The sequence below is a fragment of the Rhineura floridana genome, chromosome 6 (genome assembly GCF_030035675.1).
Source record: "Rhineura floridana isolate rRhiFlo1 chromosome 6, rRhiFlo1.hap2, whole genome shotgun sequence".
Classification (NCBI taxonomy): Eukaryota; Metazoa; Chordata; class Lepidosauria; order Squamata; family Rhineuridae; genus Rhineura; species Rhineura floridana.
Genome location: NC_084485.1, coordinates 79459970 through 79487487, shown reverse-complemented (window position 1 = coordinate 79487487; position 27518 = coordinate 79459970). Strand labels below are relative to the sequence as shown.

At 43.4% G+C, this 27518-nt stretch overlaps 1 protein-coding gene across 3 annotated transcripts in view; it reads right to left on the bottom strand.

Annotated features, from left to right (window-relative positions):
* CFAP57 (cilia and flagella associated protein 57) overlaps positions 1–27518 on the bottom strand; it is a 56175-nt gene that overhangs the window by 20929 nt on the left and 7728 nt on the right. For all 3 annotated transcript variants that reach the window (XM_061632623.1, XM_061632621.1, XM_061632624.1), the window contains exons 3-21: positions 25135–25421; positions 23193–23400; positions 20678–20830; positions 19411–19550; positions 18514–18679; positions 17589–17702; positions 15753–15965; positions 15164–15337; positions 8679–8840; positions 8061–8216; positions 7822–7915; positions 6819–7009; positions 4024–4197; positions 3091–3249; positions 2620–2763; positions 2390–2506; positions 1682–1816; positions 1463–1606; positions 908–1040 (exon numbers count right to left, since the gene is read on the bottom strand). In XM_061632623.1, coding sequence (XP_061488607.1) covers positions 908–1040; positions 1463–1606; positions 1682–1816; positions 2390–2506; positions 2620–2763; positions 3091–3249; positions 4024–4197; positions 6819–7009; positions 7822–7915; positions 8061–8216; positions 8679–8840; positions 15164–15337; positions 15753–15965; positions 17589–17702; positions 18514–18679; positions 19411–19550; positions 20678–20830; positions 23193–23400; positions 25135–25421 — 3064 coding nt within the window. The remainder of the gene's footprint in view (positions 1–907; positions 1041–1462; positions 1607–1681; positions 1817–2389; positions 2507–2619; positions 2764–3090; positions 3250–4023; positions 4198–6818; positions 7010–7821; positions 7916–8060; positions 8217–8678; positions 8841–15163; positions 15338–15752; positions 15966–17588; positions 17703–18513; positions 18680–19410; positions 19551–20677; positions 20831–23192; positions 23401–25134; positions 25422–27518) is intronic.

Sequence of the window (27518 nt, the reverse complement as noted above, 5' to 3'; positions counted from 1 at the left end):
ATGGGTTCTAGAGTTAGGGAGAAAAACTTTTCTGTATCCACTTTCTCCATGCCATGCATAAGTTTATACACTTCTGTCATGTCACCTCTTACTCTCCTTTTCTCTAAACTAAAAAACCCCCAAAGCTGCAACCGTTCCTCATAGGAGAAAACATGTTATTTTCCTAAAACATGTTATTATTATGTTTAAAACATGTTATTTATTTATATTTATAGCTTATCTAATCTACACAATGTTTTTATAAACATTTGCTTTAGTAAAATAAACTGACTCTATTTAAAGCTAGCTATGTTTCCCTTCGGTAACTGAAAAGCTTACATGAGCTCACACCAACATATGCTGATCCAATATTAAATATCACATATTTCATGCCTCAGAGCCTCTAGGGTGCCTGTGGGCAACCTGCAGTATGTGGAGGCTTTCAGTGCACCCCACATGGGTACCCAGGCTGCCCTTCCTGCCAGCTTTCCCTCTGCTGCTAAATTTTGTTGTGTTCTCACAGAATTTGTTCTTCCCCAAGATGTGCACCATCCTCCCCATGTAAATCATGCTTCCTCCAGCCCATCAAACGATTGTTTGCCTGGTTGGGGATGGTGCAATTGGGATGGAGAGGACAGCATATACAGAGGGTCATCCCTGTGCACCACTCTCTCCATGTCATTGCACCCTCCCCAGCCTGCCCGTGTGTGTGTGTGAGTGTGTGTGTGTGAGTGTGAGTGTGTGTGAGTGTGAGTGAGAGAATGGCAACACCCACTACCAATACAGGCCCTGCCCACCCACTCCTAATCTAGCCCTCAGGAAGTTTGCCTACCCTGCTCTAGGGAAAAGATGGCAAAAGTAAAGAAATGTAAATATTTTCTGTGAAAGAGGAGAGGAAAAAGGAGAGCAGAAGAACTACATTAATCACCCATGGATTGTGCCGGTTGCTTCTTGCGCTTCGTAAGGAGCCCCAGGGTTGACTGGAGGTCATGAATTTGAGTGCGGGTGACCTTCAGTTCTCTCCGCAACTCATTTATTTCTTTAATGAGGCTCACATTCTCCTACAGAAACAAGATATAACACAGCTAAATTGATATCATCGTTCTTTACCATCTCTATACATTAAAAGCAATTACCAGCATTGCGACAAAAGTGTACAGATATGTAGCATAACAAGGGGAAGGGCTGAATGACGCAGATGGGTTTGGGTGTAAAGGAATGGAACATGCCTCTTGTGGACTCCACATTTGCCAGGTGTGCATTATTACCTAGTTCATCAAAACCCCAGGATACTGTCCTCCAATCGCTTTCTGCCCCAACAGTCCCTTCAAGAGGTATAGTACTTTTCAAATCCACATTTGGAGATCATTATTTAAATTGAAATTTCTGGACCTTCTGGATCTGGGAATAGAGCAAGCTGAGCTTTCTTTACATTGTGGGCTGGAACAATGGAACTGCTCCCTTCCCCTTACTGTGCTAGTACCTGCATGATGCGCACGTAGTCTGCCCGGTGGATCTCGCCTTCCTTTATCACCTTCTTCTTCAGTGTCGCCAGGTTGCGCTCAAGATGCTCTCGCTGCCGTGTATACTCCTGGTGCAAGTCTGTGTCAACTCCAACTATTTCCACCTGAAGGTGTAAATGAAGTGAGCTCAAAGGAGGCAGGGTGAGGTCTGCTGCCAAGAGGGAAGAACTTTCACTTACCATATCTGCCTTCTGCACATACTTTTCATAGATGTCCCTGATGCCCTCCTTTAGTTTCTTGGGTTCCTGGATGAGGCCGACACAGTTGTGAAGGTCTGTTTTAAATCGTTTCACAAGTGCTTCCATGTCTCGTTCCTGCAGTCAGAGGAGCATTAATGCTTGATTTAGCAGAATACATTGCTTGCTGGTTAGGCTTCCTTGCTCTAGCACAAATGGAGTCTCATAAATTTTCTGTGTGACAAATACCAGCCAGAGGATATCCAATCGACAAGGACAATGCCACGCTAGACCTGTAAAACACTCTAAATCCCTCAGTGCTTCTTCATCACTAGAGAACCCATCTCTAGATAGCTTATGTGTAAACTGTCTTCAGTGAAAAACAGAGCATTGTTTTAGAAGCTAGGAAGCAACATGGAAGCTTATTAAGTGCAATTGTTATATCACATATGCAAGTCATCAAGTCATGGACATGCACGTGTTAAGCCCTGCATTAAACTATTTATATTAAAGCAGTCCAAACGCATTTGTCATTACCTTGCTCTAATGTGAAATTCAAACACTAGATTCAGTGAAAGAAAAATGCAATTCCAGAACCATAAAGCTGAAAAGAAACTTTGGAAGTCATCTGATCTATATACTGTATGCCACCCAAAAGAAAGATTGATCACAATTGGCTGTACCACTTTCTTCCACTGCTGCTTGACACACCTTTTGCATCTCTTTGTGCATCTCCCGGTCGGTGGCTTTCAGCTTTAGCCGCAGCTCTGCTATGTTCAGTTCCAGTTGTGTGTTCTGCTTGTGGAAACGTTCCAGCTCTCCCTCCATCTGCACAGGTGCATGAGAAGAGGTAAAGCTGTGAAGGCGGACTGTGACCTGATACAGTCTTTAAGCAGGTCCAGCTTCAGAGCTGGAAGTGGGCTGTCTGATCTGCTTCTCACCTCCTGGATCTGCTCCTTCATGGCTTTGATATCATTCTCACGTGGCTCTATTTGCTTCTTCAGCTCTTTTATTTTATAATCGAGTACAAATTTAAACTTCTCCAGCTCCTGGTTTTTTTTCTTCAAATCATAAATTCGCTTCTCCTGGGACAAATAACATGGATACATGAGAGAACATTACCTAAAGAGATACATGGATCTCCAACAACTTCAGTCCTACGTTAGTGGAGTCAGACAGAAGTCATCTGGGTAGGACAATGGCATAAAAGGAGGAAAAAGGAAGAGTGAGATATCAGAGAAGGGGTAGAAACGCTGAGCTCCATCCCTCAGTCTGGAAGGCAGACACAGAGAGGCATTATTTAGAGAGTCAGATCTTTTCTGCCATTTATTGATTTGCAAACTAAAATCCAGCTGAAGGTAGAGGGATGGGAAAAGAAAACAGCAAAAGGAGCAGAGTCTCAGGTGCCTCACCTTGTCTTGAATGGTTTCATCTCTTTCTTGAATCTCTCTCTTCAGCCCTTGGATGTCCTTCTCTAAGGCTTTAATGATTCCTTGCAACTTTTGCTGTTCCAGCTTCATTGCCTCAATGTCACTGCAGCGCTCTTCAATCTCTTTCTGGAGGCTGTTGAACTAATGAGACTAGCATAAGGTATCTGTCTCGCCCAGCAACAGCAAAAGCTGTCTCGCCCAGCAATATAAGAACTGCTGACAAGAACAAATGACTACCACAAGCTGGACCTCTTCACATCCTTATAGAGAACTACAAATGATCCCTGCAGAAAGCAGCTTTGAAGCCACCACCCATCAGCTGATGGGCAGCGAGTTTAAGTCTGCTGGACTGGCTGTGTGATTGAATTCCCCATGGAGACCTCGATTGCTCAGCTGATCCCTGCAGAAAGCAGTACTACCAGCTCTATGTTGGATGCTTGTGAAGTGGTGAGCACAGAGCTTGTCAGGCATTTTGTGCAGCAGTTTCCAAAATCTGGGAAGTGCTGCGCAAGGACCGTTGACAAATGGGCAGGACAACCCACCTGTCAATCATCTAATAAAGAAAGAACCAAACTAGCATGTAAGGACCATTCCTATAATTAAAATCACATCTAATCTGGCCCTTTGCTAGCATTCCAATGGTTAGATAAAACCTGATGTTTTAGGAAAGAATGTCACATCAGCTGAGAGTGTTTTTTTTTTTCCTGTTGGAATTTTATTGACATTTCTGTGGCTGTGTTTTTAATATAATAGTTTGATAGATCGTTAGTTTTTAAAATGTGGTTTTACTTTTTTATTATTTTGATTTACTCATTTATTTCAATTGTCACTTTGTTGGGAGAGAAAATAGAATATAAACCCTGAGATAAATTAATACAAACCAAAAATGTGATAAGCTGAAAAAGCCGAGCATACCTTCTTCCTCATGATTCCTGTCTCTCCCTTTAGTCGCAGATTGGATTCTCTTTCCTCCCGAAGTCGTCTCTCATATTTAATTTTGATTTCTTGGATTTCTCGATCCTCATCTTCTTCAATCTGTTTCTTGGTTTCCTCAAATTCTCGAAGCTGCATTCTTGCTTCATCCTGAGCCTGAAAGTTAGGAAGGACAAGAGTAAGAGAAAGGAGTGAGAGGAACCACACTGTTGGGGATCAGACTGAAGTGAATGCCTGGGAGAGGTAAGACCCTGGGGCAGTCTGCACATAAAGCAGATTAATATCAGTGCTCTGGGTATGCCAAAGCAGCAGCCTGAAGTTACAGTACTGGACGTTTAATTACACAAATCAAATCACTGAATGACTCAGTTAATATGTTATGCTAAACCAGGTGTGGGGAACTGGATCTAGCCGGTGGGCCAGACTGTTATTTCCTCCACCCTTCACTGGCTAAGTCTGACAGGTGGGTGAGTCTGCCCACCTGTTAATCAGGTGACATCACAACAACATCTAAAAGACCTTTTTTGCCTGCGGGTCTTGCAGCGTGCTTTGGAAAGTACTCTGCAAGATAGCGCTTTGCATGGAGCTTAGCTCATCAACTGTGCCTGCAAATCCCCTTTCAGTTGAGCTAGGTTTTTGCCTGCCCCACACCTGACATCATGTATTAGATCTGCAGGCCAGAGGCTCCCCATCCCTGTGCTAAACCATGGTTTAACAAGATGTGCATGAGCAAGAAGGAGCTGCCACCTTGAACTCATGCATCCTCCCGTTTCCTCCTCTTGCATGCCTGGAAGGAGGACTTCATCAGCTTTTACTTTATTTATTTATTGCACTTGTATACCGCCCCATAGCCGAAGCTCTCTGGGCAGTTTACAGCAATCAAAAACATTAAAACAAATATACAATTTAAAACACATATTTTAAAAACAATTTAAAACACAATTTTAAAATATAAAACAATATAAAAACAATTTAAAACACATGCTAAAATGCCTGGGAGAAGAGGAAAGTCTTGACCTGGCGCCGAAAAGATAACAGTGTTGACGCAAGGTGCACCTTGTCAAGGAGATCATTCCATAATTTGGGGGCCACCACTGAGAAGGCCCTCTCCCTTGTTGCCACCCTCCAAGCTTCCCTTGGAGTAGGCACCTGGAGGAGGGCCTTTGATCTTGAACGTAGTGTACGGGTGGGTTCGTATCGGGAGAGGTGTTCCATCAGGTATTGTGGTCCCAAGCCGTGTAAGGCTTTAAAGGCCAAAACCAGCACGTTGAACTGAGCTTGGAAACGTACAGGCAGCCAATGCAAGCAGGCTAGAATTGTTAAAGCTGGCTAGTCATGTTTGGACCAAGAAACATATTTTGTAACAAATCATATTTTGTAATTAAACTCTGGTTAGTGTGGCATAGTGGTTAGAGTGTTGGCCTATGACCTGGGAGACCAGGGTTCAAATCCCCACACAGCCATGAAGCTCACTGGGTAACTTTGGGCCAGTCACTGCCTCTCAGCCTCAGAGGAAGGCAATGGTAAACCACCTGTGAATACCGCTTACAATGAAAACCTTATTCATAGGGTCACCGTAAGTCGGAATCGAAGGCAGTCCATTTCCATTTCAGTTTAACAAGCCAAAATCAGTTTGAAGCTGGCTAGTTCTGAAACTGACTGACTTTAAAAAACAAATAAAAACAAAACACAATTCCTGATCCAGACATGACAAGCAGAGATTCAGGGAAAGCAGGAGAAAAGTTGCTAAAGTCCTCTTACTAGGCATGCAAGATTAGGAGAGGGGAGAGAGAATCACATATTTACTAGGGAGTAAGCTTCATTTAATGCAGTGGGACTTACTTCTGAGTAAACATGCTTAAAGATTGCACTGCACATTAATTGCACTTAGTCCTCATTGAAATCAAGACGACTTAGACATAATGAACTTTTCACATGAATTTCAACAGGATCTGAATGTGACTAACTTGGTCCGGATATAGAAGGTGTATGTATGGAAAAGCAAATGGAGGCTGCATAGATATATCCAGCTACTTATGCTTCCCTTGAGTACAGTAAGGATGGAAAATGAGAGTTTAGAGCTCGTAAGTAGGGTTGGGTCAAAATCAGATTTTTGTACATGAAATTAGGAAGTGCAACTATGATAATCAACTTGATGAGAAATACTTTAAGCAAGCATCTCTGCAGTTGTGAAACTTGCTTGGTGGGATCCCTCTCCGATAGAGTGGTCAGGTAAAAAGAGGACAGGGCTCCTGTGCCTTTAACAGTTGTGTGGAATAGGGAATTTCAACAGGCATAACCTGTCATGCAAGCTTTACCTGCTGACGTTTCTGCACAATGATTAAAGGTGCAGCAGTTCTGTTCTCTTTTTCACCTGACCACCCTAGTTACCATCCACTGCTGTGCTCGCAAGCTACTGATTTGCATAGGATGATGCTTGACATACAAAGACTAAGTGGTAAGAGTTTTAAGCCAGAAGCACACCATCCTGCCCAGGGGATTTCTTATCTGAAAGGCAAAGACATTAAAACGTGGTAGAGAAAGACCAGAAAAATCTGGGGTTGGGATGGGAGATGGTCTCCCTATAAGGAGGACATGGCCAAGGTTGTACATAGGTGAAAGCTCAATTTCAGAGCATAGCTAGTGGGAGTCAGAAGAGGGGTGGAAGGATGTATCATTACTAACATCAAATATAGTGGGAATGTGTCACCTGGGCGTGGAGAAGAATGCTGCCCCTCATTTAGCCCAAAATTTAAAAAATAAATCACAGCCGATACCTCTTCTAGCATAGTGGTTTTCTCAAGCAGCTTTGCCTCATAATATTCTGTCAGCTCCTCCAGTGCCTGGCTTTTGTTTTCTTCCATTTCATGAAGCTGCTTCTCATACTCCTCCTGCATGCGCTGGGATTTCATTTGCAGCTCCTGGTACTTCTCATACTCCAGTAGGAGCTTCTGGTTATTGCCAGATTCTGACCAGAGGAGTGAGTAAAAAATAAATGAATGGGGGGAAATGCACTACAGAGGGATAAGGTATGTCTTGTCCTCTCCCAGTCATGCTTAGTCTTCAAACTTGCAACAAGGGAGCCTTTTTAAGACCCCTTATCTTCCTGTTTCCTCACATTTCTCCACTCTAGCTCATACCATTCCTAGATCGCTAGCTGTGAAGCCCCGTTTGTGGGACCTTTTCAGGTATGTCTATATAAGAACTTCCTGCTCAGTAGTTCTGGCTTGTTAGGCCTAAATTTTAAAAAAAGGGAGACAAGCTTTTCTCGTACCCCCAAAACCAAGAATGATGTGATGTACAGAATTCTGTGCAGATGACAGGATAGTATAGAGTGTTCCACTTGCATTGGCTCTGCAATAACCCTAATGTATAGACGGGCAGGGAAGGAGTGCATTGTCTCTGGGTGGCTTGCAGGGATAAGATGCTCTGAAGAATGGATATGCTTCTTCAAAAATTCACCTACCTTACCATACCCTTAGTATCAAGTGCCCTTTTACAGTCTCCTTTATTAGGTTTTTCATTTCTCCCTGGCTTCATAAGCAAGGAGATATAATTATAATTTCAAAAAATGAGTTAATTCCAGTTATATTCAAGCATATTATTCTCAATATACCTATGCAGACTCGGGCCTCTTAGTTGCCCCTTTGCCATGACAGACAAACACTAAGCACTGGGAAAGGTGTTTCTAAAAAATGTTTTCTTTCTTCATTTTTTGCCATGAGAACTGAAGCCCTTTCTCATATTCTGCAGGAAAATGTGACTTAAGGTCCTCCTAACCTAGATCTTGCACCTCCCTTGACTGCTTCTCCATTAGTTCCGTGAGTTGTTCCTGGTGCTGCACTTCTTGTTTTTCTTTCTCTGCTTTTAAAACCTGAAATACATAGATATGAACATTTCTTTTGAAACTAGGCATACCAACCTTCAAATCCCTCAAGTGATTGCATGATGGGAAAGGGTAGTTTTATTAAAAGAAGATGCGACAATGCTGAAGGATGTAATTACTGCTTGACTCTCACCTGGTTTTTGGTTTTCAGTGATTCCATTTCCTGGATGAATTTCTCAGTTAATTCCTTAATCTTTTCATTATAATTCATGTCCTTGAGACGTAGCTGGTACTCGTTTTCCATCTTCAGTTCCTCTACACGTGTTTTCAGTTCTAGCATTATCTGAGTCTGAAGTGTAAGGAATTATAAGAAAAGAAGCAAAAGAATTTGATGACTAAAATTTGATGACTAATTTAATACATAAATTAAATGTTTTTTTTAAATATAGTAAACAGTGTCTTGCAGACCTATATTTTAAGACTGTTTCATACATTACATTTGTAATGGATGCAGACAAAACATTTTATTTTTACCTGAAAAACTATCATATGTCAAGACAGCACATAGTGTTTCTGGCCACACACTCACATTTGCTGTGATATATGAAGTAGTTGTCAGGGACATAGAGCAGTGTGGCTCAGGAGCTATGTTTTAAACGTTCAGTGTTTGATTCCTGCATTATAGGGTTACTAGGACCATGATATGTACTGTATAAGTGCTGCCCGCATGAAGATAAAGCACATTCTGATGTGTTCCCTTTCCCACTTCAAAGCTTACATGGGAATCTCCAAAGCAGTACTATGTACTGACCTTCTCTTCCATGTCGGTTCTAGTGATCAACACTTCATCAGAGTATGGCACATCTCTCTCCCTTTTCAGCCCCCGTCCTTCTTTGTCGTATACTTTCCAGATAACGATACAACCATCCTCTGCAGATGTTAGCAGGAACTGATCATCAGCTGTTATGGACATCTGGGGAGGAAAAATAAAGGCATACTGATCTCCAATAATGCACGACTGGAGAGTCACAGAAAGGAAAAGGCAGTTGGCAGAATCAGCATAAGACATGCCTGCTGGATTAATGATGATTTATTAGCCCTTACTTTTTAAATATAGCCTCCTCTTTGTCTCATCTCTTCATCTCACTCACTTCATTATGCTCAAGGTCACCTCCAATATGCGTGTTCAGGCATTCCCCCTGCCATTTGTTTACTCCTCAGATAATTTAATTAAAAATAACTTGCCCTTGCTTTCACTACTTTCTACCATGGCCATTTGATATTCCCATCCACTCTCCTTATTATCAGTCTCTGAACTCTCTCCCTGCTTTATCTTTTTAATGAGGTACAGGAGTAGACTGATTTTGTAGATGACACTAAAAAGTACACTTATTCTCAACTCCCTTGCTCTCAATTTTACTGGAATTTATGATGGAAGTATCAGTGGTGAGCAAGTCTCCTAGTTGAAACAACATTAAAAAAAAGTACTGTGGAATAGGAATGTTGTTAATGTTGCATTCTAACCTCAAGGAAGCCAGCAACCCAGAGAGGAAGCGTATAGAAAGCTAGTTTTCAACACCACCCTAGCAGGAAAGCTTCAGGGGACACTGTAAACAAGGCTAAATTCCAGCCGGAGAGAAGGAGGAAAAGAAAACTCCACTGATACATACAGGGAGAGAGTCAGCTCAGTCCTTGCTAAAAAGGGCAGCTTCAGCCTTCCTGAAACACAACCACAAGCTCTGTTTCCCTAGGTTAAAGAAAGGTGAGGCTGTTCTAGGTGGGAAAACAACAAACACAAAAGACGTGCCTGGAAGGCGCAGCCCCTTGCTGAGATTAAAAGCAGCCAAAAGCTTAAACAGCCCCGCCCCTTGCTCAGGAAGGAAGCCTGAGAGAATACTAAAGAGTTAAGCCCCAGCTGATAGCCATCAGCCTCAAGTAACACATCATTGGCTGGCAGCAGTAGCTGGGAGGAACCAGCCACACATATAAAGTCAGAGCACCCTAGCGAGGGAGCCTGCTCCACGAGCTAGAGGGAGCCCCAGCTGACGAAGCGTCAAGGCCCCAGCTGACGAAGCGTCAAGGCCCCAGCTGACGAAGCGTCAAGGCCCCAGCTGACGAAGCGTCAAGGCCCCAGCTGACGAAGCGTCAAGGCCCCAGCTGACGAAGCGTCAAGGCCCCAGCTGACGAAGCGTCAAGGCCCCAGCTGACGAAGCGTCAAGGCCCCAGCTGACGAAGCGTCAAGGCCCCAGCTGACGAAGCGTCAAGGCCCCAGCTGACGAAGCGTCAAGGCGCCAGCTGACGAAGCGTCAAGGCCCCAGCTGACGAAGCGTCAAGGCCCCAGCTGACGAAGCGTCAAGGCCCCAGCTGACGAAGCGTCAAGGCGAGTTAAGCAGCCAAGGCCCCAGCTGACGAAGCGTCAAGGCGAGTTAAGCAGCCAAGGCCCCAGCTGACAAAGCGTCAAGGCGAGTTAAGCAGCCAAGGCCCCAGCTGACAAAGCGTCAAGGCGAGTTAAGCAGCCAAGGCCCCAGCTGACAAAGCGTCAAGGCGAGTTAAGCAGCCAAGGCCCCAGCTGACAAAGCGTCAAGGCGAGTTAAGCAGCCAAGGCCCCAGCTGACAAAGCGTCAAGGCGAGTTAAGCAGCCAAGGCCCCAGCTGACAAAGCGTCAAGGCGAGTTAAGCAGCCAAGGCCCCAGCTGACAAAGCGTCAAGGCGAGTTAAGCAGCAGAGCGAGTTCGGCAGCAGGGCGAGGAGGCCAGGGCCCCCCACTCTGCCCGTCTGTTCCCTGACCTCAACTAAACCGCAGTCTCCAAACCATTGACGTAATAAACCTTAAACAAAACTATGCAGGTAAGAAGCCAGCAGGGGTGTGGGGGCTTTCCAGTGTTTTGCACCGCCTGCAGCATGTACGACTATCTGCCTGTTGGACAGAAGTCGTGGGTGTGCTCTCGGTGCAATGAGCTCCTGGCTCTCCGGGAACGACTTCATTTCCTTGAGGCCAAGGTGGCGGACCTGGAAAAGCTGAGAGAGGCAGAGAGGTGTGTGGAGGAGGCCTTCAGGGACGTTATAGCTGTGTCCCACTCCAGCGATGATAGCTCTCCTGCTATCATGGACAACGATGGTCTCGGGGAAGGAGAGCATCCAGCTGAGGAAGAGGGAAACGATCCCTTAGAAGGGACCCATTCCTTGGGGGATGAGCAGCTATCCTCTCGTGCCGAGGATATATCTCCAGGGGGTGGAGGGATCCTTGTAGTGGGTGATTCGATCATTAGGAACATAGACAGTGGGGTGTGTGATGGGCGTGTAGACCGCAAGGTGTTTTGCCTGCCTGGTGCGAAGGTTGCGGATATCGCCCGTCGTTTAGATAGTCTGGTAGACAGTGCTGGGAAGGAGTCAGTGGTCGTGGTGCACGTTGGCACCAACGACATGGGGAAATGCAGCCGTGAGGTCCTGGAAGCAAAATTTAGGTTGCTAGGTAGGATGCTGAAAGCCAAGACCTCCAAGGTGGCTTTCTCTGAAATGCTACCGGTTCCACGCGCAGGACCAGCCAGACAGGCCCAGCTTCGCAGTCTCAATGCGTGGATGAGACGATGGTGTCGGGTGGAAGGGTTTGGATTTGTTAGGCACTGGGGAACATTTTGGGACAAGCCGGGCTTGTACAAAAGGGACGGGCTCCACTTGAACCAGAATGGAACCAGACTGCTGGCACTTAAAATTAAAAAGGTGGCAGAGCAGCTTTTAAACTGACTGAGGGGGGAAACCTGACAGGAGCTGAGAAAGGTCCGGTTCGGAATAAACCTCCCCCCTGGGATAAAAACCAAAGAAATGATGAAATTTTAAAAGGGGTAGGCCTAGAAGTAGGCATTGTGAGAGCAGGGGCACAGGATATAAATTCAGAAGAGCAAAATTACCACAGGCCTAACCACAAGTGCCAAAGACACTTGAAGAGAGACACTGCTTACAAGTGCCTGTACGCTAATGCTAGGAGCCTGCGAACCAAGATGGGAGAACTGGAGTGCTTGGTCTTAGAGGAGAGCATTGATATAGTGAGCATAACCGAGACCTGGTGGAATGGAGAAAACCAGTGGGATACGGTTATCCCTGGATATAAACTATATCGGAAGGACAGGGAAGAACGTATTGGTGGTGGAGTCGCTCTATACGTGAAAGAAGGCATTGAATCCAGCAAGCTCGAAACCCCAAAAGAGGCGGACTCCTCCACAGAATCGTTGTGGGTGGTGATACCATGCCCCAGGAGGGACTTAATACTGGGAACGATCTATCGTCCCCCTGATCAAAATGCTCAGGGAGACCTGGAGATGAGATATGAAATTGAGGAAGCATCCAAACTAGGAAATGTGGTAGTAATGGGTGACTTCAACTACCCGGACATAGACTGGCTGCATATGTGTTCCAGTCATGACAAAGAAGCAAAGTTTCTAGATATTCTAAATGACTATTCCCTAGACCAGTTGGTCATGGAACCGACCAGAGGGACGGCAACCCTGGACTTAATACTCAGTGGGGACCGGGACCTGGTGCAAGATGTAAGTGTTGTTGAACCGATTGGGAGCAGTGACCACAGTGCTATTAAATTAAACATACATGTAACTGGCCAATTGCCAAGAAAATCCAACACGGTCACATTTGACTTCAAAAGAGGAAACTTCACAAAAATGAGGGGATTGGTAAAAAGAAAGCTGAAAAACAAAGTCCAGAGGGTCACATCACTCGAAAATGCTTGGAAGTTGTTTAAAAACACTATATTAGAAGCTCAACTGGAGTGCATACCGCAGATCAGAAAAGGTACCGCCAGGGCCAAGAAGATGCCAGCATGGTTAACGAGCAAAGTCAAGGAAGCTCTTAGAGGCAAAAAGTCTTCCTTCAGAAAATGGAAGTCTTGTCCAAATGAAGAAAATAAAAAAGAACACAAACTCTGGCAAAAGAAATGCAAGAAGACAATAAGGGATGCTAAAAAAGAATTTGAGGAGCACATTGCTAAGAACATAAAAACCAACAACAAAAAATTCTATAAATACATTCAAAGCAGGAGACCATCTAGGGAGACAATTGGACCCTTGGATGATAAGGGAGTCAAAGGTGTACTAAAGAATGATAAGGAGATTGCAGAGAAGCTAAATGAATTCTTTGCATCTGTCTTCACAGTGGAAGATATAGGGCAGATCCCTGAACCTGAACTAACATTTCCAGGAAGGGATTCTGAGGAACTGAGACAAATAGTGGTAACGAGAGAGGAAGTTCTAAGCCTAATGGACAATATAAAAACTGACAAATCACCGGGCCCGGATGGCATCCACCTGAGAGTTCTCAAAGAACTCAAAGGTGAAATTGCTGATCTGCTAACTAAAATATGTAACTTGTCCCTTGGGTCCTCCTCCGTGCCTGAGGACTGGAAAGTGGCAAATGTAACGCCAATCTTCAAAAAGGGATCCAGAGGGGATCCCGGAAATTACAGGCCAGTTAGCTTAACTTCTGTCCCTGGAAAACTGGTAGAAAGTATTATTAAAGCTAGATTAACTAAGCACATAGAAGAACAAGCCTTGCTGAAGCAGAGCCAGCATGGCTTCTGCAAGGGAAAGTCCTGTCTCAGTAACCTATTAGAATTCTTTGAGAGTGTCAACAAGCATATAGATAGAGGTGATCCAGTGGACATAGTGTACTTAGACTTTCAAAAAGCGTTTGACAAGGTACCTCACCAAAGGCTTCTGAGGAAGCTTAGCAGTCATGGAATAAGAGGAGAGGTTCTCTTGTGGATAAGAAATTGGTTAAGAAGCAGAAAGCAGAGAGTAGGAATAAATGGACAGTTCTCCCAATGGAGGGCTGTAGAAAGTGGAGTCCCTCAAGGATCGGTATTGGGACCTGTACTTTTCAACTTGTTCATTAATGACCTAGAATTAGGAGTGAGCAGTGAAGTGGCCAAGTTTGCTGATGACACTAAATTGTTCAGGGTTGTTAAAACAAAAAGGGATTGCGAAGAGCTCCAAAAAGACCTCTCCAAACTGAGTGAATGGGCAGAAAAATGGCAAATGCAATTCAATATAAACAAGTGTAAAATTATGCATATTGGAGCAAAAAATCTTAATTTCACATATACGCTCATGGGGTCTGAACTGGCGGTGACCGACCAGGAGAGAGACCTCGGGGTTGTAGTGGACAGCACGATGAAAATGTCGACCCAGTGTGCGGCAGCTGTGAAAAAGGCAAATTCCATGCTAGCGATAATTAGGAAAGGTACTGAAAATAAAACAGCCGATATCATAATGCCATTGTATAAATCTATGGTGCGGCCGCATTTGGAATACTGTGTACAGTTCTGTCCGCCTCATCTCAAAAAGTATATTATAGAGTTGGAAAAGGTTCAGAAGAGGGCAACCAGAATGATCAAGGGGATGGAGCGACTCCCTTACGAGGAAAGCATTTGGGGCTTTTTAGTTTAGAGAAAAGGCGGGTCAGAGGAGACATGATAGAAGTGTATAAAATTATGCATGGCATTGAGAAAGTGGATAGAGAAAAGTTCTTCTCCCTCTCTCATAATACTAGAACTCGTGGACATTCAAAGAAGCTGAATGTTGGAAGATTCAGGACAGACAAAAGGAAGTACTTCTTTACTCAGCGCATAGTTAAACTATGGAATTTGCTCCCACAAGATGCAGTAATGGCCACCAGCTTGGACGGCTTTAAAAGAAGATTAGACAAATTCATGGAGGACAGGGCTATCAATGGCTACTAGCCATGATGGCTATGCTCTGCCACCCTAGTCAGAGGCAGCATGCTTCTGAAAACCAGTTGCCAGAAGCCTCAGGAGGGGAGAGTGTTCTTGCACTCGGGTCCTGCTTGCGGGCTTCCCCCAGGCACCTGGTTGGCCACTGTGAGAACAGGATGCTGGACTAGATGGGCCACTGGCCTGATCCAGCAGGCTCTTCTTATGTTCTTATCTTCTTATGTTCTTATGAGGTCTTTCCTGCACTCTCCCAGATACATACACTCAGTTTGGAAGACTCTAAGAAGGTGCTGATGGGGTGTAGCATTTAGGAGAACTCATTTTCATTACTTATTCATTATAAGAGACTATATTGTTTGTTGTCATTCTTACTGAGCTATCTTGGTGTATGATAAATATATTTAGATATGATTGGATACCCATTTGTGACTCATTAGGTGACATTAGGTGTGCATCCTTGCATTATTTGTTGCTGTAGACTGAGAAAAAGAAGGGATCCACAAAGGCTAGGGCAACTAAGGCAACTCTGAGATTGATGGAAATACATTTGGTCTTTACCTTAGTGACTGGACCAGCATGGGCTTGATACTCATTGAATTCCTTGTGCACAGGTAGTGGGTATTTCATGGACCGGATGGTCCCTGCAGAGGTTCCAGTGAATACCATGCGTCCAGAATGAGATACCACTATGCAAGTGTAGGCAACATCAAAAGTGGGGACTTCTCGCAGTATCTGAAAAACAGGAGACCCACCAAGGTTGTAGTAAGTCACTCAGCAAGGATTAATTTGAACTGGAAAGTGGCTGAGGGTACACAAATCTACCATCCACGTTTCCCATAATGATGTCTTCTCCTCATGAGTAAAGATACCTGGATTTCTCTCTCAACTTTGTAGCTGGGAAAGAAACCACAAATTTTGGCTGTGCTACCAAGACCAGCCAAAAGGTACAGACTCTTTAAATGGCTATATTGTCAGAGAAGGAAACAGAACTATGAACACAACTGGCAGTATATGGAACAAACAATCCCTGGTGCTAACAGCTACAGATGGATGCTGCAAGCCACAGCACTGGGTTCATGGAGCTTCACTTTCTCCCATGCTTTGCTGCACTTTGATCAGCTCCATAGGTGCCTGCACATGAGCTCACCGAAGAATCACAAATCTCCTTGATGCTATGGTCAGATCCAACAGCAAAGATGACTTTTGCATCAGGTGATATTGCCACTCCGCTGTAGCTGCAGGACTTGAGCACACACTCAGATTCCCTCTTGCCATTCTGGAGGTTCCATTCATACACGGCCCCATCTGTGCCACAGGAGATCAGTTTATAGTCATCCATGCTCCACACGACTGAGCGTACCTGAAGGGGGGATGAAAATATATAGGGTGTTCAGGTAATGGTTCATTAGTCGTAGAAATCAGGTTGTTGTTTGGTACTGTGTCCATTTACTTGGTGCCATTGTATTCAAACCTTTTACATAACAGACTGGCAAAACACAGCCCCTTCTATCCTTAGGTCCTTTGTGCTCAAAATTTACTCTTGAGCATTTAGAACAAACATTCCCGTGATTATCCAGCAGGTCAGGCTAAGTGGGGGGAGGAATTATTTCTAGAAACTAAGGTTGAACACGTAGCCTTCAAATGCATCACAGCAACTAGCCAATAGCAAGGAAAGGCTTGCAGACTGCCATCTGCCCACGTTGCTCCTAAGTTTCCCCCCCTGTAAATGTCTATGCCTTTTGGGACGAATCAATTATCAGTTAATATCAAAAAATACGATTTGTACTTTAATTTTACAGCTCTCACGCATTTCTATTACCTTGGTTAAAAGACATTCACTTTGTTTTCCCATTCACTTTGTCCTTGTGTACATTGTTTTAATAGCTTAAAATTGTTTAAATACTGGAATCAGTTATAAGATTATTTATAAAGTTGTTCCAAACTATAAGAAATGATCTTCCTAGCTGCTTGGAGGCAATTCTCACCACAAGTCAGTGGCTATTTATAAAGCTGCTTTATTCTAGTGTAACCTTTTCCCTTATCTCTAGCAAGTCCTATCTTATTCCATCCTAGATAGCCCCTTGCTTGCCTTGGCAAACTTTCAGCTTCTTTCACTATAAATTGAACTCAAAACATAATATGTTGAGATAAAAGGGCACTGAACTGCAGTAGGTAATAATGGGTGGGACTTATAGAGATTGCTCAAAACATTTCATAAGCTTGGAATTTACCTACTTGTGATCACCAGGATACCGAGTGAGGGCTGGTGACAGCTTAAGAGGAACCCACTTGCTTCTTAAAATTGCATGGGCCTGAGTTCTTAAATTCAGGAGATTTCAAGTCTCTCTTACACTGATATTAGGAAGTAATAAGGCCAATTATGGCCTGGGATATTGGAGGAAATGTTTTCTCCACAGTGTTTACTCATCTAACGGGTTGTGGCAATGCAGTAAATAAATATTAAATAGTAGAGGACCCTTCGTCATAAGCGCAGTCCAGCCAAATGTAAGCGCTGTTAAGCTCCACTATTTCAGCAGAAGAAATTTAAGTACATGATTGCTGTTAAATTCAAAAAGATAGCATAATCTTATGCATGTCTACTCAGAAGTAAGTCCCATTGAGTTTAATTGAGCTTTTCCCCAGCTAAGTGTATATAAAAATGCTTTGCTTTGGCTGGATTATACCCGATGTTTCTTCTAACCTAAGTTATTGCACACAGTGGATGAGAAATCTGATTCTATTGTTTGTGAAAAGTGATTCAAATTATAATTGCATTGCCAGAGGACTATGTCCAGGACATTGGAGTACTTTCACTTGTGTTCACTCTTTCACTCCTAATATCTAGTTTCTAGTTAGTTTGCAATAAAGAAAATAATTCAGCCAGAGCTTCAAAACCAGCTTGAGAGTTCCTGACCTTTTGGCATTTTAGAGGCATTTCGTTTAATGTGCTCTTTCACCTGTATTGTAAGTATCACTCACTGACCTTCCCATTGTGTCCTTTCAAGTTAATGACATTGTCAAAACTCGTGGCAGAGTAAATGTGAATCACATTTCCATTTACTGCTGCGAACAGATGACCTCCTGTGCTGAAGGCACACTGTAGAGAGAAGCATGAGACACCATGAAGCAATGAGAATCCACATAGGTAATCTCTTTGTGAAGTTACCAGTTACCCAGAATTCAGAGGCCATGTAGAAAGCAGCCTCTAATTATACTTCATCACAATGCCAGACACAGTATCACACTGCAATTTTGTATGTCCCCTCAAATGTACTTTGGTTCCAAGGCCTATATTTTGTCTAGGAAAGTGAGCTATCAAATCTAGCAAACTAGAACAAAGTTACCCAAGGTTCTCACCAAAGTCCTCTGTTGAAATGAAAAAGGGATTGTCCAAACCCTCTACACTGACATGGAACCTCCTGAAATTGTTAAATGTTGAATCTTCCTCCAAGTCCTAATCTAAGTGATTGGCTATGGAGAACCCTGTGATTTCAAGTTCTTTACAAGAAGTACCTTAAACTCCACCTAAAGCCTAGACTCCCTTTGTTCGGTAGGAAGAAACTCTTTTTGTATACCTGGAAATCACCATTCTGGAATCATGTTCTACTCAGTCTTCCAGCAGAATTTGGGAAACAATTCCCCTAGTATATTTGAGCTAAATCTCTCCCAGTCATTTGTAATCTGGTTCGGAAAGGGTTATTCCCTGAACACGGGGAAAGAGTCTGTAGATGCATAGGGAAAGACATGTCCCAAGCAAATGTGGTAGCACAATCTACAAGTCACAAAATGTTCCTCCTCTTTCCTGCCCACGGCATCTTCCAATATGCTCACATAGCTTTTCTTCACATTCTTCTTCTAGTGTTCCCCATTCAAGCTCCTCCCCCACTTCCCTTCCCTGCACTCCTCACCTCTCTGCACCCTCGTACAGTGAAGTCCTTGAAAACGCGGATGTCATCGATAAGCAGATTCATAAGTCGGAGTTTGTCAGCAAAACCAACCAAAACATATAGGCCACCAGGATGAAGGGCAAGTGTATATGCCTCTTCTTGGTACTCCTTGTATAGGTCCAGTGTGCTGCAGCAAGAGCAACCATGGCAATCAATGCACAGTTGCAAAAAAGTTGCAATTAGTGCTATTTTTGGTCACATCTCTCCCAATAGGGTCAGACGTTGGGAAACAGTTCACAAAGGGGAACAAAGACAATTTAGCGGTCAAAGATTTACCTGTCCTATTCAATGCAAACAGAGCAGCAAAAATAATCTGGTAATATTTCACATGACAGAAATACATAATGTGACCAAGGAATTCATTGTATCAGGCAACCAATTTAATTCAGATTATTTCTCATTTGAAGCTGAAATATTCCATCAGCATACTTTTCATAACTGGAACCAACAAGAAAACTGCCATTTTTTAATCAAAAGATCATAAAAGGAATGGACTAATGGACATTCTGATTTTGATAGCTCCAGGTTTTTAATGGATTTTATCAATCAATCAACCAGATTTATATCCTGCCCTTCCTCCTAGTAGGAGTCCAGGGTGGCAGAACTGGGGTTATGTTTCTGCTACACATATAGTAGTCCTATGCAGATCTACAGTTATATATCTAAACCTTACCCACTGACTGATTTCTACTGTCTTAATAATCTCTTAATATTATTTTGTTGCCTGAGTAAATACAAATAGTTTCTATTCATCAGGGCTGACACGTGCCCTGATGGTTGCACATTGGGCTCTTCATTGAATTGGCACTCATGGCCTGTACAAATCAAAAGACAGTACAGCATATCCTGTCCCCTTACTTGTTTTCATAATTCCAGATGCGGACAGATTTGTCCAGTGAACAGGTAGCAACAAGGGGCTTGCGAATGCAGGTATCCAAGCCAGTAATGGAAGAAGAATGTATTGGATAGTTCAGGTATTCAAAGTGAGCTGTCTCCGCCTAGTGAAATACCATAAAAATGTTAGCTAGGTCTGCTCATGTAACTGTATAACACCAGGCAACACTGGACTTATCAATAAATAAATAAAATAAATGTATCTCTATGGAGCAAAGGAAGAATCTAATGTGCACTAAATTTATCAAAGTTCTGGAAATGTCTAGTGACAAACAGGGCTAATTTTATTAATAACTTTTTAATTATCACCAAAATGAATGAGCATTTGTAGAGAAGTAACTATGTATACTAGTGACTACAGAAAAGTACCCTGAAGAGGACTAAACAGAAACAATCACTGCTTCAAATTTGACTGGGAACAGTAATGGATCTTCAGGAAATTTTCAGCAATACATATTTGAAATAGCTTAGATGTGTCCTTGCTACCTCTAAGGGGGACATGAAATTTTGAATTGTCTTGAGAAGGACAACACTAATCTATCCCTTTACTGACAAATCTAGAGAGATTGCCTGAAAAAAACACAATTAGATGACTGCAGACATGATTTTGATCAATTTAATTTGATAATTTTCATCCTGCTTTTCTGTCCAGATATACACAAAGCAGCATATAAAATTAAAAACAATGTAACAAATAAAACATAAGTACTAAATAATGATAATAAATACAACAGTTTAAGACAGCAGCATTGAAAAGGTTGACCATAAATAGGTGTTTGATCTGAATTAGGGGTGGGTGGGAATGGCACCATCTGCGATCAGCAAAGTTGAACTCCAGTCTGCCAGTTCTACACCCAGCACAGTTAATTCCTGGGTTAGAGTATCAGGACAAAAGATGTTGCAGGAGCCATTGTTTATACCTATAAATCTACGCTGGCCATGGTCTGGATGAAGACACTAATGAAACTGCTGCATAGTGATTGGTGCTTTTCATATGCAGTTGCTAGTGGAGTTGTCTAGCAGTGACATCATGACTGATGGGAGAATACTCAATGTGAATATTCTTTATGTTGCTGGTTCTTCAACATTTTTAGTTTTGCTGAGTAATTGATATGATGCAACTATATCAGCAGCCTGTTTGCATTTTTTTTGCAGCACAGGGATATAAAATGACTTTGAACACCACATTCTCCTGCCACTACTCAGAACAGAGTGGTCTTAATGAACTTGCCTTGTTCATCTCAGCTGATGACATGGAGAGGAGATAGAGCTGATTCCTATTTGTGCTGATCAGAAGTGTCTCCTCTGCAGGGCTGAAGGCAATACATACAACCTCCTGCTTGTCTGACTGGTTTGGATCATTGCTGCACTGGTCTTGGGGAATCTGTGAAAAAAACCCAGCTCAGCTTACTTTCCCACATACATACTTTCCAGTCCAATTCTGCTGCAGAATAATAAATAATCTTCCATAGACAATGGCAGCAAGATTACCTTAATAAAGATTTTCACCTTAACAGAACAATACTATGCTCAATCTATGCTGGGTAGAGCACTTTCAGATCTGGTATAAATCCTCTGTGCTGCTGTATTTCAGAGATACACCCTGCAGGGAACTGTAGTGAACTGCCAGGGATACACAGTCAGAATGATATGCTGATGTATTCCCACCAGTAGCACAGGGGCCAAAAATGAGCAGTTCTGAAGCAGAGGAGTTAGTTCATATTCTAAATTCCCTGGCCTCTATGCTCATAACGTTAGGCTGGTAAAAGATGAGATATAAATGAAAACAGCTGAATTAAACATGATCTCCACCCCACCTCCTACTCCTCTTACACTGTAAAAATACACATGAGCTCTTTAGTCTTGTGGGATCACAGTCTCTGCTGCAGAAGTACCACCGCAACCATATGCCAGGGAGAGTAGGCAGTGCTGTCCTCCCAGCAATGGCAGCAGAGTGAAGTGGTGGCAGTAAGGCTGGGGGAGCTCTGGATTGTTGTTGGTGGCTCTGAAGATAGGAGCCCACCTGTGGGACCACTGCTGCCATCATGGGGCTCTCCCGACCTCACTACTGCCACCTCGTCTCATGATGAGCACTGCAGCTGCTGGGAGGATGCACCTTCCCCTCATGAACCATCACAGAGTAATTACTGTTACAGTCAATACTGTCAAATCTCCAAGAAGGGAGACTAAGGCTATGGCACTGAGAGAGCACCCAGGAGGTACTACTCTCTCTCAATCACCTGACTTGCAAAAATTTACTAAGCATCAAAAGCCAGACACTATGGGTGGTATTCAATGCTAATTCTACTCAGAGCAGACCTACTGAAGTTAACAGACACAACTAACTTAGGTTCATTAATTTCAGTGGGTCTACTCTGAGTAAGACTTAGTTGAATACAACTCATTGTATTTCAGCTGCTGGCCATTACTCCTTACTGGCCCTGTGTCTTTCTTAGTTGTTCAGAACTCGCGGGGGGGGGGAAGAGAAGAGGAAGCAAACACGGAGGATAGAGAATAGAATGGGAGATGGCTGGTTAGCTGGAACCTTGCACTCCACACTGCAGGTCTTAATGGAGGATGGGCCTGGAGACTACTCTACCAGGACCCTACAGCTTCCCATTCATCTGACCATAAGCTCCAGTGAAGGTTAGGGGGAGGCTCCTCACAGCTCTCAAACTGCCTGCCATTATGATAATTCAGTTGGAGGAACAACAAGGTTTGCTGGGGAGCAGTGTGTGTGCGTTGTGTGCATGCGCAAGATGGATGACACAGACTGCATGATTCAAAAAGCTATCTGAGTGGTGTGAGAGCCAACTAGGGTGTGCAGTGCTCCCTGATTGGATTTGACACCTGTCGTGTAAATGTTGATTTCCTTAAATTAATTCATTTTTACTTTTTAATTATAATCAAATGCCTTTGAATCCATTCACATGCTGCACACCTATACATGCATTGTCTAATATGCTACTAGACGTTTTGGCTCTGTAGTATTTTTTTAAAAGAAATATGGGCACGTACAGGATTCTCAGTGGCTTGATGCAAACAACTGTGGTAGTAGCAGTTAACCAAGGCTTTTATTACTTTGGGGAAATCCATGGAAGCCCTGAAAAAAATTGTGAAGTTGGGTAGGATGTTAAGAGATAACTGCACCTCCACTTTCTACAGGGAGAAGAGGGCTGCTATGTTTGTGTGCATATAGACAAAGATGAATGAGTGTGTTCTGTCCCTCCACTTCCGCTGTGGGGTGAGCTCTGCTTCCTGCTGTCCTTGCTCCTTAAGCATGTGTCCTTGTCTCTACATTCAATGCTGATTTCCTCTTCACCACTACCCATGTTTCAAGTGAGCTGTATACCCCTTTTAAAAAAAAATCTCTAGTGGAAATTTATCTGATTACATATTTATTTGGTTTTTATTTTAAGTGTTTTTAAATTAGACAACTGTTCCATGGGAGGAGATAGTAGATAGCCAATCACTGCTGTGCACAGCTGGCTTCTGCTGAAAACAAGCACAAGTGGTTTCTCCTGAGCTCACTCCTGCAGCGAACATTGTTCATCTGACCAAGATGAGGCAGTGTGACCATTAAAATTACACATATCTGTATATAACCTTTGTATGGCTAGCATGGCCACTTCCCTTTCAGTTTCTGTCTTTCCCTAAGAATTAGCTTTGCCAGCTATTGCATTCTGGTATGTGAGACCTCTCTAGTAGCCAGTTCAAGCATTCCATGTCCCATACCTCTTACCTACCCGTATTTCTCGGCTTTCTCTGTAACCTTCTTTCTCCTCTGACTTTTCAAACAGCAGAACAATCCCTGGACCAGCTGAGCAAGCAAATCCCTTGGAATATGCAGCAATAGCAGAGACCCGGGGCAGGGATGCTTGCTGCTGTGCTTCAGTTTCACAAATCAACTCACTGGAATACTCAGGGGAAGTGGGAGCAGGAAACTCAATGAGGCTTTAAAAAGAAATTAATTGGTCAATCAGCAGCAAACAGAGAAGGATAACACATACCAAATGTCAGTTGCGTGATGTGTAAAAAAATTACTTTTGTCCATTTAAAACTGGTTTTTAATGTTAGTGAAGCCACTTAGCATCAACACCAAGTTCTCCCCAGCTATTTGCAATTTTTAAAGTTGCAATTCTCAACACACATACTAGAACATACGTCTCAGTGAATTCAGTGGGACATCTGAATAAACCTGCTAAAGGGTTTATGAAAGGTACTAATACTCCAATCATAAGCAAGCTTCTTGAATTCAAAAAGTATCCCATTTTATAGTGAAATCAAGACAAACAATGCAATCCTGTATATGTCTACTCAGAAGAATTTACTTCCAGATGAAGTGTGTATAGCAGGTGGAGAATCTTTTAAAGCCTGGGGGCCACATTCCCTCATGACTGACTCTCCAAGGGCCAACAGTGAGCATAGACAAACAAGTGGGTGGGGTCAAAGTTGGCAAGACCAGAGCTGGCAATGGGCAGAGACAACCCAAACACCCTCTCTCACACACACTTTTTTATTTATTTTTTGATTTATATCCCGTCCTTCCTCCCAGCAGGAGCCCAGGGTGGCAAACAAAATCACTAAAAACACTTTAAAATATCATAAAAACACACTTTAAAATACATTAAAACAAAACATATTTTAAAACATTTTTTAAAAAAGCTTTCAAGACGTCTTTGTTGGAAGTGGGGCAAGAGCAACTCCTGTTTTGTTCTTTTGTTTATGTTCCAGAAGGGAGATAAAGTTAGGGTCCTCCAGATGGTTAGGCTTGACTACCTTTACCTGTGATCTGCCCCTCCTTCTGCCCTTTCTTTCCTCTTCTCTTCTTCGACTGTCTGAGAGAGAGGAGACATCTTTGTCTCTGCTCTCTCCCTCCTGAGCCATGACGGCAACTCCCAAACCTGGGCGCTGCGTCTCCAACTTAGTTAATTAGTTAGAACTAGGTATGCCTTTCTATCTACTATGTATTTCTATAAATAAAGTAGCTTTTCTTATTTTACTAAGTCTTAAGTCTCAGTGATCTCAATGCACGGTAAAAGCCTGCTTTCGTAGGTAAATGCACACACTGGCACACAGCATCTCAGACTGTTGACAATCTGCTAACATTTATACAAATTTACACAACAATCTTTAAAAAGGTTTAAAAACATATTAATTCCAACACAGACTGGGATAAGGTCTCAACAGGCTTGTTGAAAGAGGAAGGAAGGAATATATACATACAACCCATGCCACACACACACCCATGCATACTCTTATACAGTACAAATAACACAGAACACCTTGTTCCTCACTTCTGACCTGTAATGTCCAATCAGCTGATCAGTGCAGGAATGGAGAGAGATCACTGCTAGGAAAGATTTAAACCTCCTTCCAGGTGCTCCTTAGCTGATTTGAGACTAAAACTCAGCAGAAGGGAGAGAGGCTGAGGAGAGGGGTGTGTGTGGGGAGGAGGGGCCTGGGTGGAAGCCAACAGGAAGATGGGAAGTCCCTGCAAACAGCATCTGGCCCACAAAATGGAGGTTCCTCATCCCTAGTGTATAAAATCACAACCTCAGAGGTAGTAACTTGCTCATGGTCAGCAATGCAGTCATGACCAAGATACAATTTGTAGATTGTGGTCCAATACACTGTCTGTTGGACCACACTGACTACTCCAAAGTCAGTGGCTGAAGACAGTCTCACCTTTCTGATTCCTGTTGTAGTTCCTCCTTCACTATTTCACAGATTATCTCTTTGCGCTCAATACTTGTCTCCCAGCGTAGATCACCAGACTCAAATAAGTAGAGCTTGCCTGTGTCAGTTCCCACAATAACCTTCTCTTCAGAGAGCCAAGCATGGGACAGGTAGTTTTGAGGTTCCCCCCGTAAGAAGTTGGTCTGTTTTAAGGTTCCTTCTGTATATCTAAATAGTTTGAAAATGCCATTTCCTGTAACACAGACTTGGGTGTTATCCTGTGGATTGAAGCTCACCTGGAAAGGGAAATATCACAAAATAAGTGATTATTTGATGAGTGTTAAGTACAATTGTCAACTGATTTCATTGTTTAAGATCAAATGTCACCACAATGTTACAATATAAAATTTAGCTAGGGGGAACAAACAAGAACAAAAAATCATGAATATTTAAACACAACACTTCAGAAAAATGGGCCTCCATGATATGGTGCTGCAATCAATTTCAGATATTTAGTTTGGATTTTTTCTACAGCCAGGGTAAATGATACCACTTCAGACATCAGAATGAAAATCTATTCAGTTGACCACCCCTAAAATTAGAGAAAAAGACAGACAAAAATATTTCTCTGGGAGCACTATATCACACAGGACAATACATACAATATATTCAACTAACCCCTAGGATGCTTCACCTACTTTTTGGGGTTTATAGTTAAACCAAACAAAAAGGAATAAAAGTATCACTAATGCACCTGAGGGAAATCAATTATTCAGAATCAGAAAATGTTCAGTGCCTCATACATGTAAGTGTAACCTTATTATTGATGTTTCACATGTATCTGTATTTTGGATGTACATTCTCTAACAGACTGCATTCTAGATATTTATGTAAGGAAGGGAATATGTGTGGGGAAGGGAACACATACGAAGTTGCTTTATACTGGGACAGGCAATTGGTCCATCAAGCCTAATGCCATCTATCCTGTCTGACAGGCAACAATTCTCTACGTTTTCAGGCAAGGGTCTTTCCAACCATGCAACCTGAAATTCTCTTTTGGAGATGCTGAGGATTGAATCTAGGACCTTCTGTGTGCAAACAGTGTGCATTGCCACTGAGCTATGGTTCCTCCTAGCACAGGGGATAGAGAGATGGGCTCAGATAGTGAGGAGCAATGTGGCATTTTCCATTTCCTTGGTTAATACAGAGCTACACCCAGCATGCTACAGATGAACATACATTTTCACGGTGTGTTAAATACGGTGTGTTAAAGACCCCCACGGTGTGGGGTCTTTCCAGTGTTTTGCACCGCCTGCAGCATGTACGACTATCTGCCTGTTGGACAGAAGTCGTGGGTGTGCTCTCGGTGCAATGAGCTCCTGGCTCTCCGGGAACGACTTCATTTCCTTGAGGCCAAGGTGGCGGACTTGGAAAAGCTGAGAGAGGCAGAGAGGTGTGTGGAGGAGGCCTTCAGGGACGTTATAGCTGTGTCCCACTCCAACGATGATAGCTCTCCTGCTATCATGGAGAACGATGGTCTCGGGGAAGGAGAGCATCCAGCTGAGGAAGAGGGAAACGATCCCTTAGAAGGGACCCATTCCTTGGGGGATGAACAGCTATCCTCTCGTGCCGAGGATATATCTCCAGGGGCTGGAGGGATCCTTGTAGTGGGTGATTCGATCATTAGGAACATAGACAGTGGGGTGTGTGATGGGCGTGTAGACCGCAAGGTGTTTTGCCTGCCTGGTGCGAAGGTTGCGGATATCACCCGTCGTTTAGATAGTTTGGTAGACAGTGCTGGGAAGGAGTCAGTGGTCGTGGTGCACGTTGGCACCAACAACATGGGGAAATGCAGCCATGAGGTCCTGGAAGCAAAATTTAGGTTGCTAGGTAGGATGCTGAAAGCCAGGACCTCCAAGGTGGCTTTCTCTGAAATGCTACCGGTTCCACGCGCAGGACCAGCCAGACAGGCCTAGCTTCGCAGTCTCAATGCGTGGATGAGACGATGGTGTCGGGTGGAAGGGTTTGGATTTGTTAGGCACTGGGGAACTTTTTGGGACAAGCCGGGCCTGTACAAAAGGGACGGGCTCCACTTGAACCAGAATGGAACCAGACTGCTGGCACTTAAAATTAAAAAGGTGGCAGAGCAGCTTTTAAACTGACTGAGGGGGGAAACCTGACAGGAGCTGAGAAAGGTCCGGTTCGGAATAAACCTCCCCCCTGGGATAAAAACCAAAGAAATGATGAAATTTTAAAAGGGGTAGGCCTAGAAGTAGGCATTGTGAGAGCAGGGGCACAGGATATAAATTCAGAAGAGCAAAATTACCACAGGCCTAACCACAAGTGCCAAAGACACTTGAAGAGAGACACTGCTTACGCTAATGCTAGGAGCC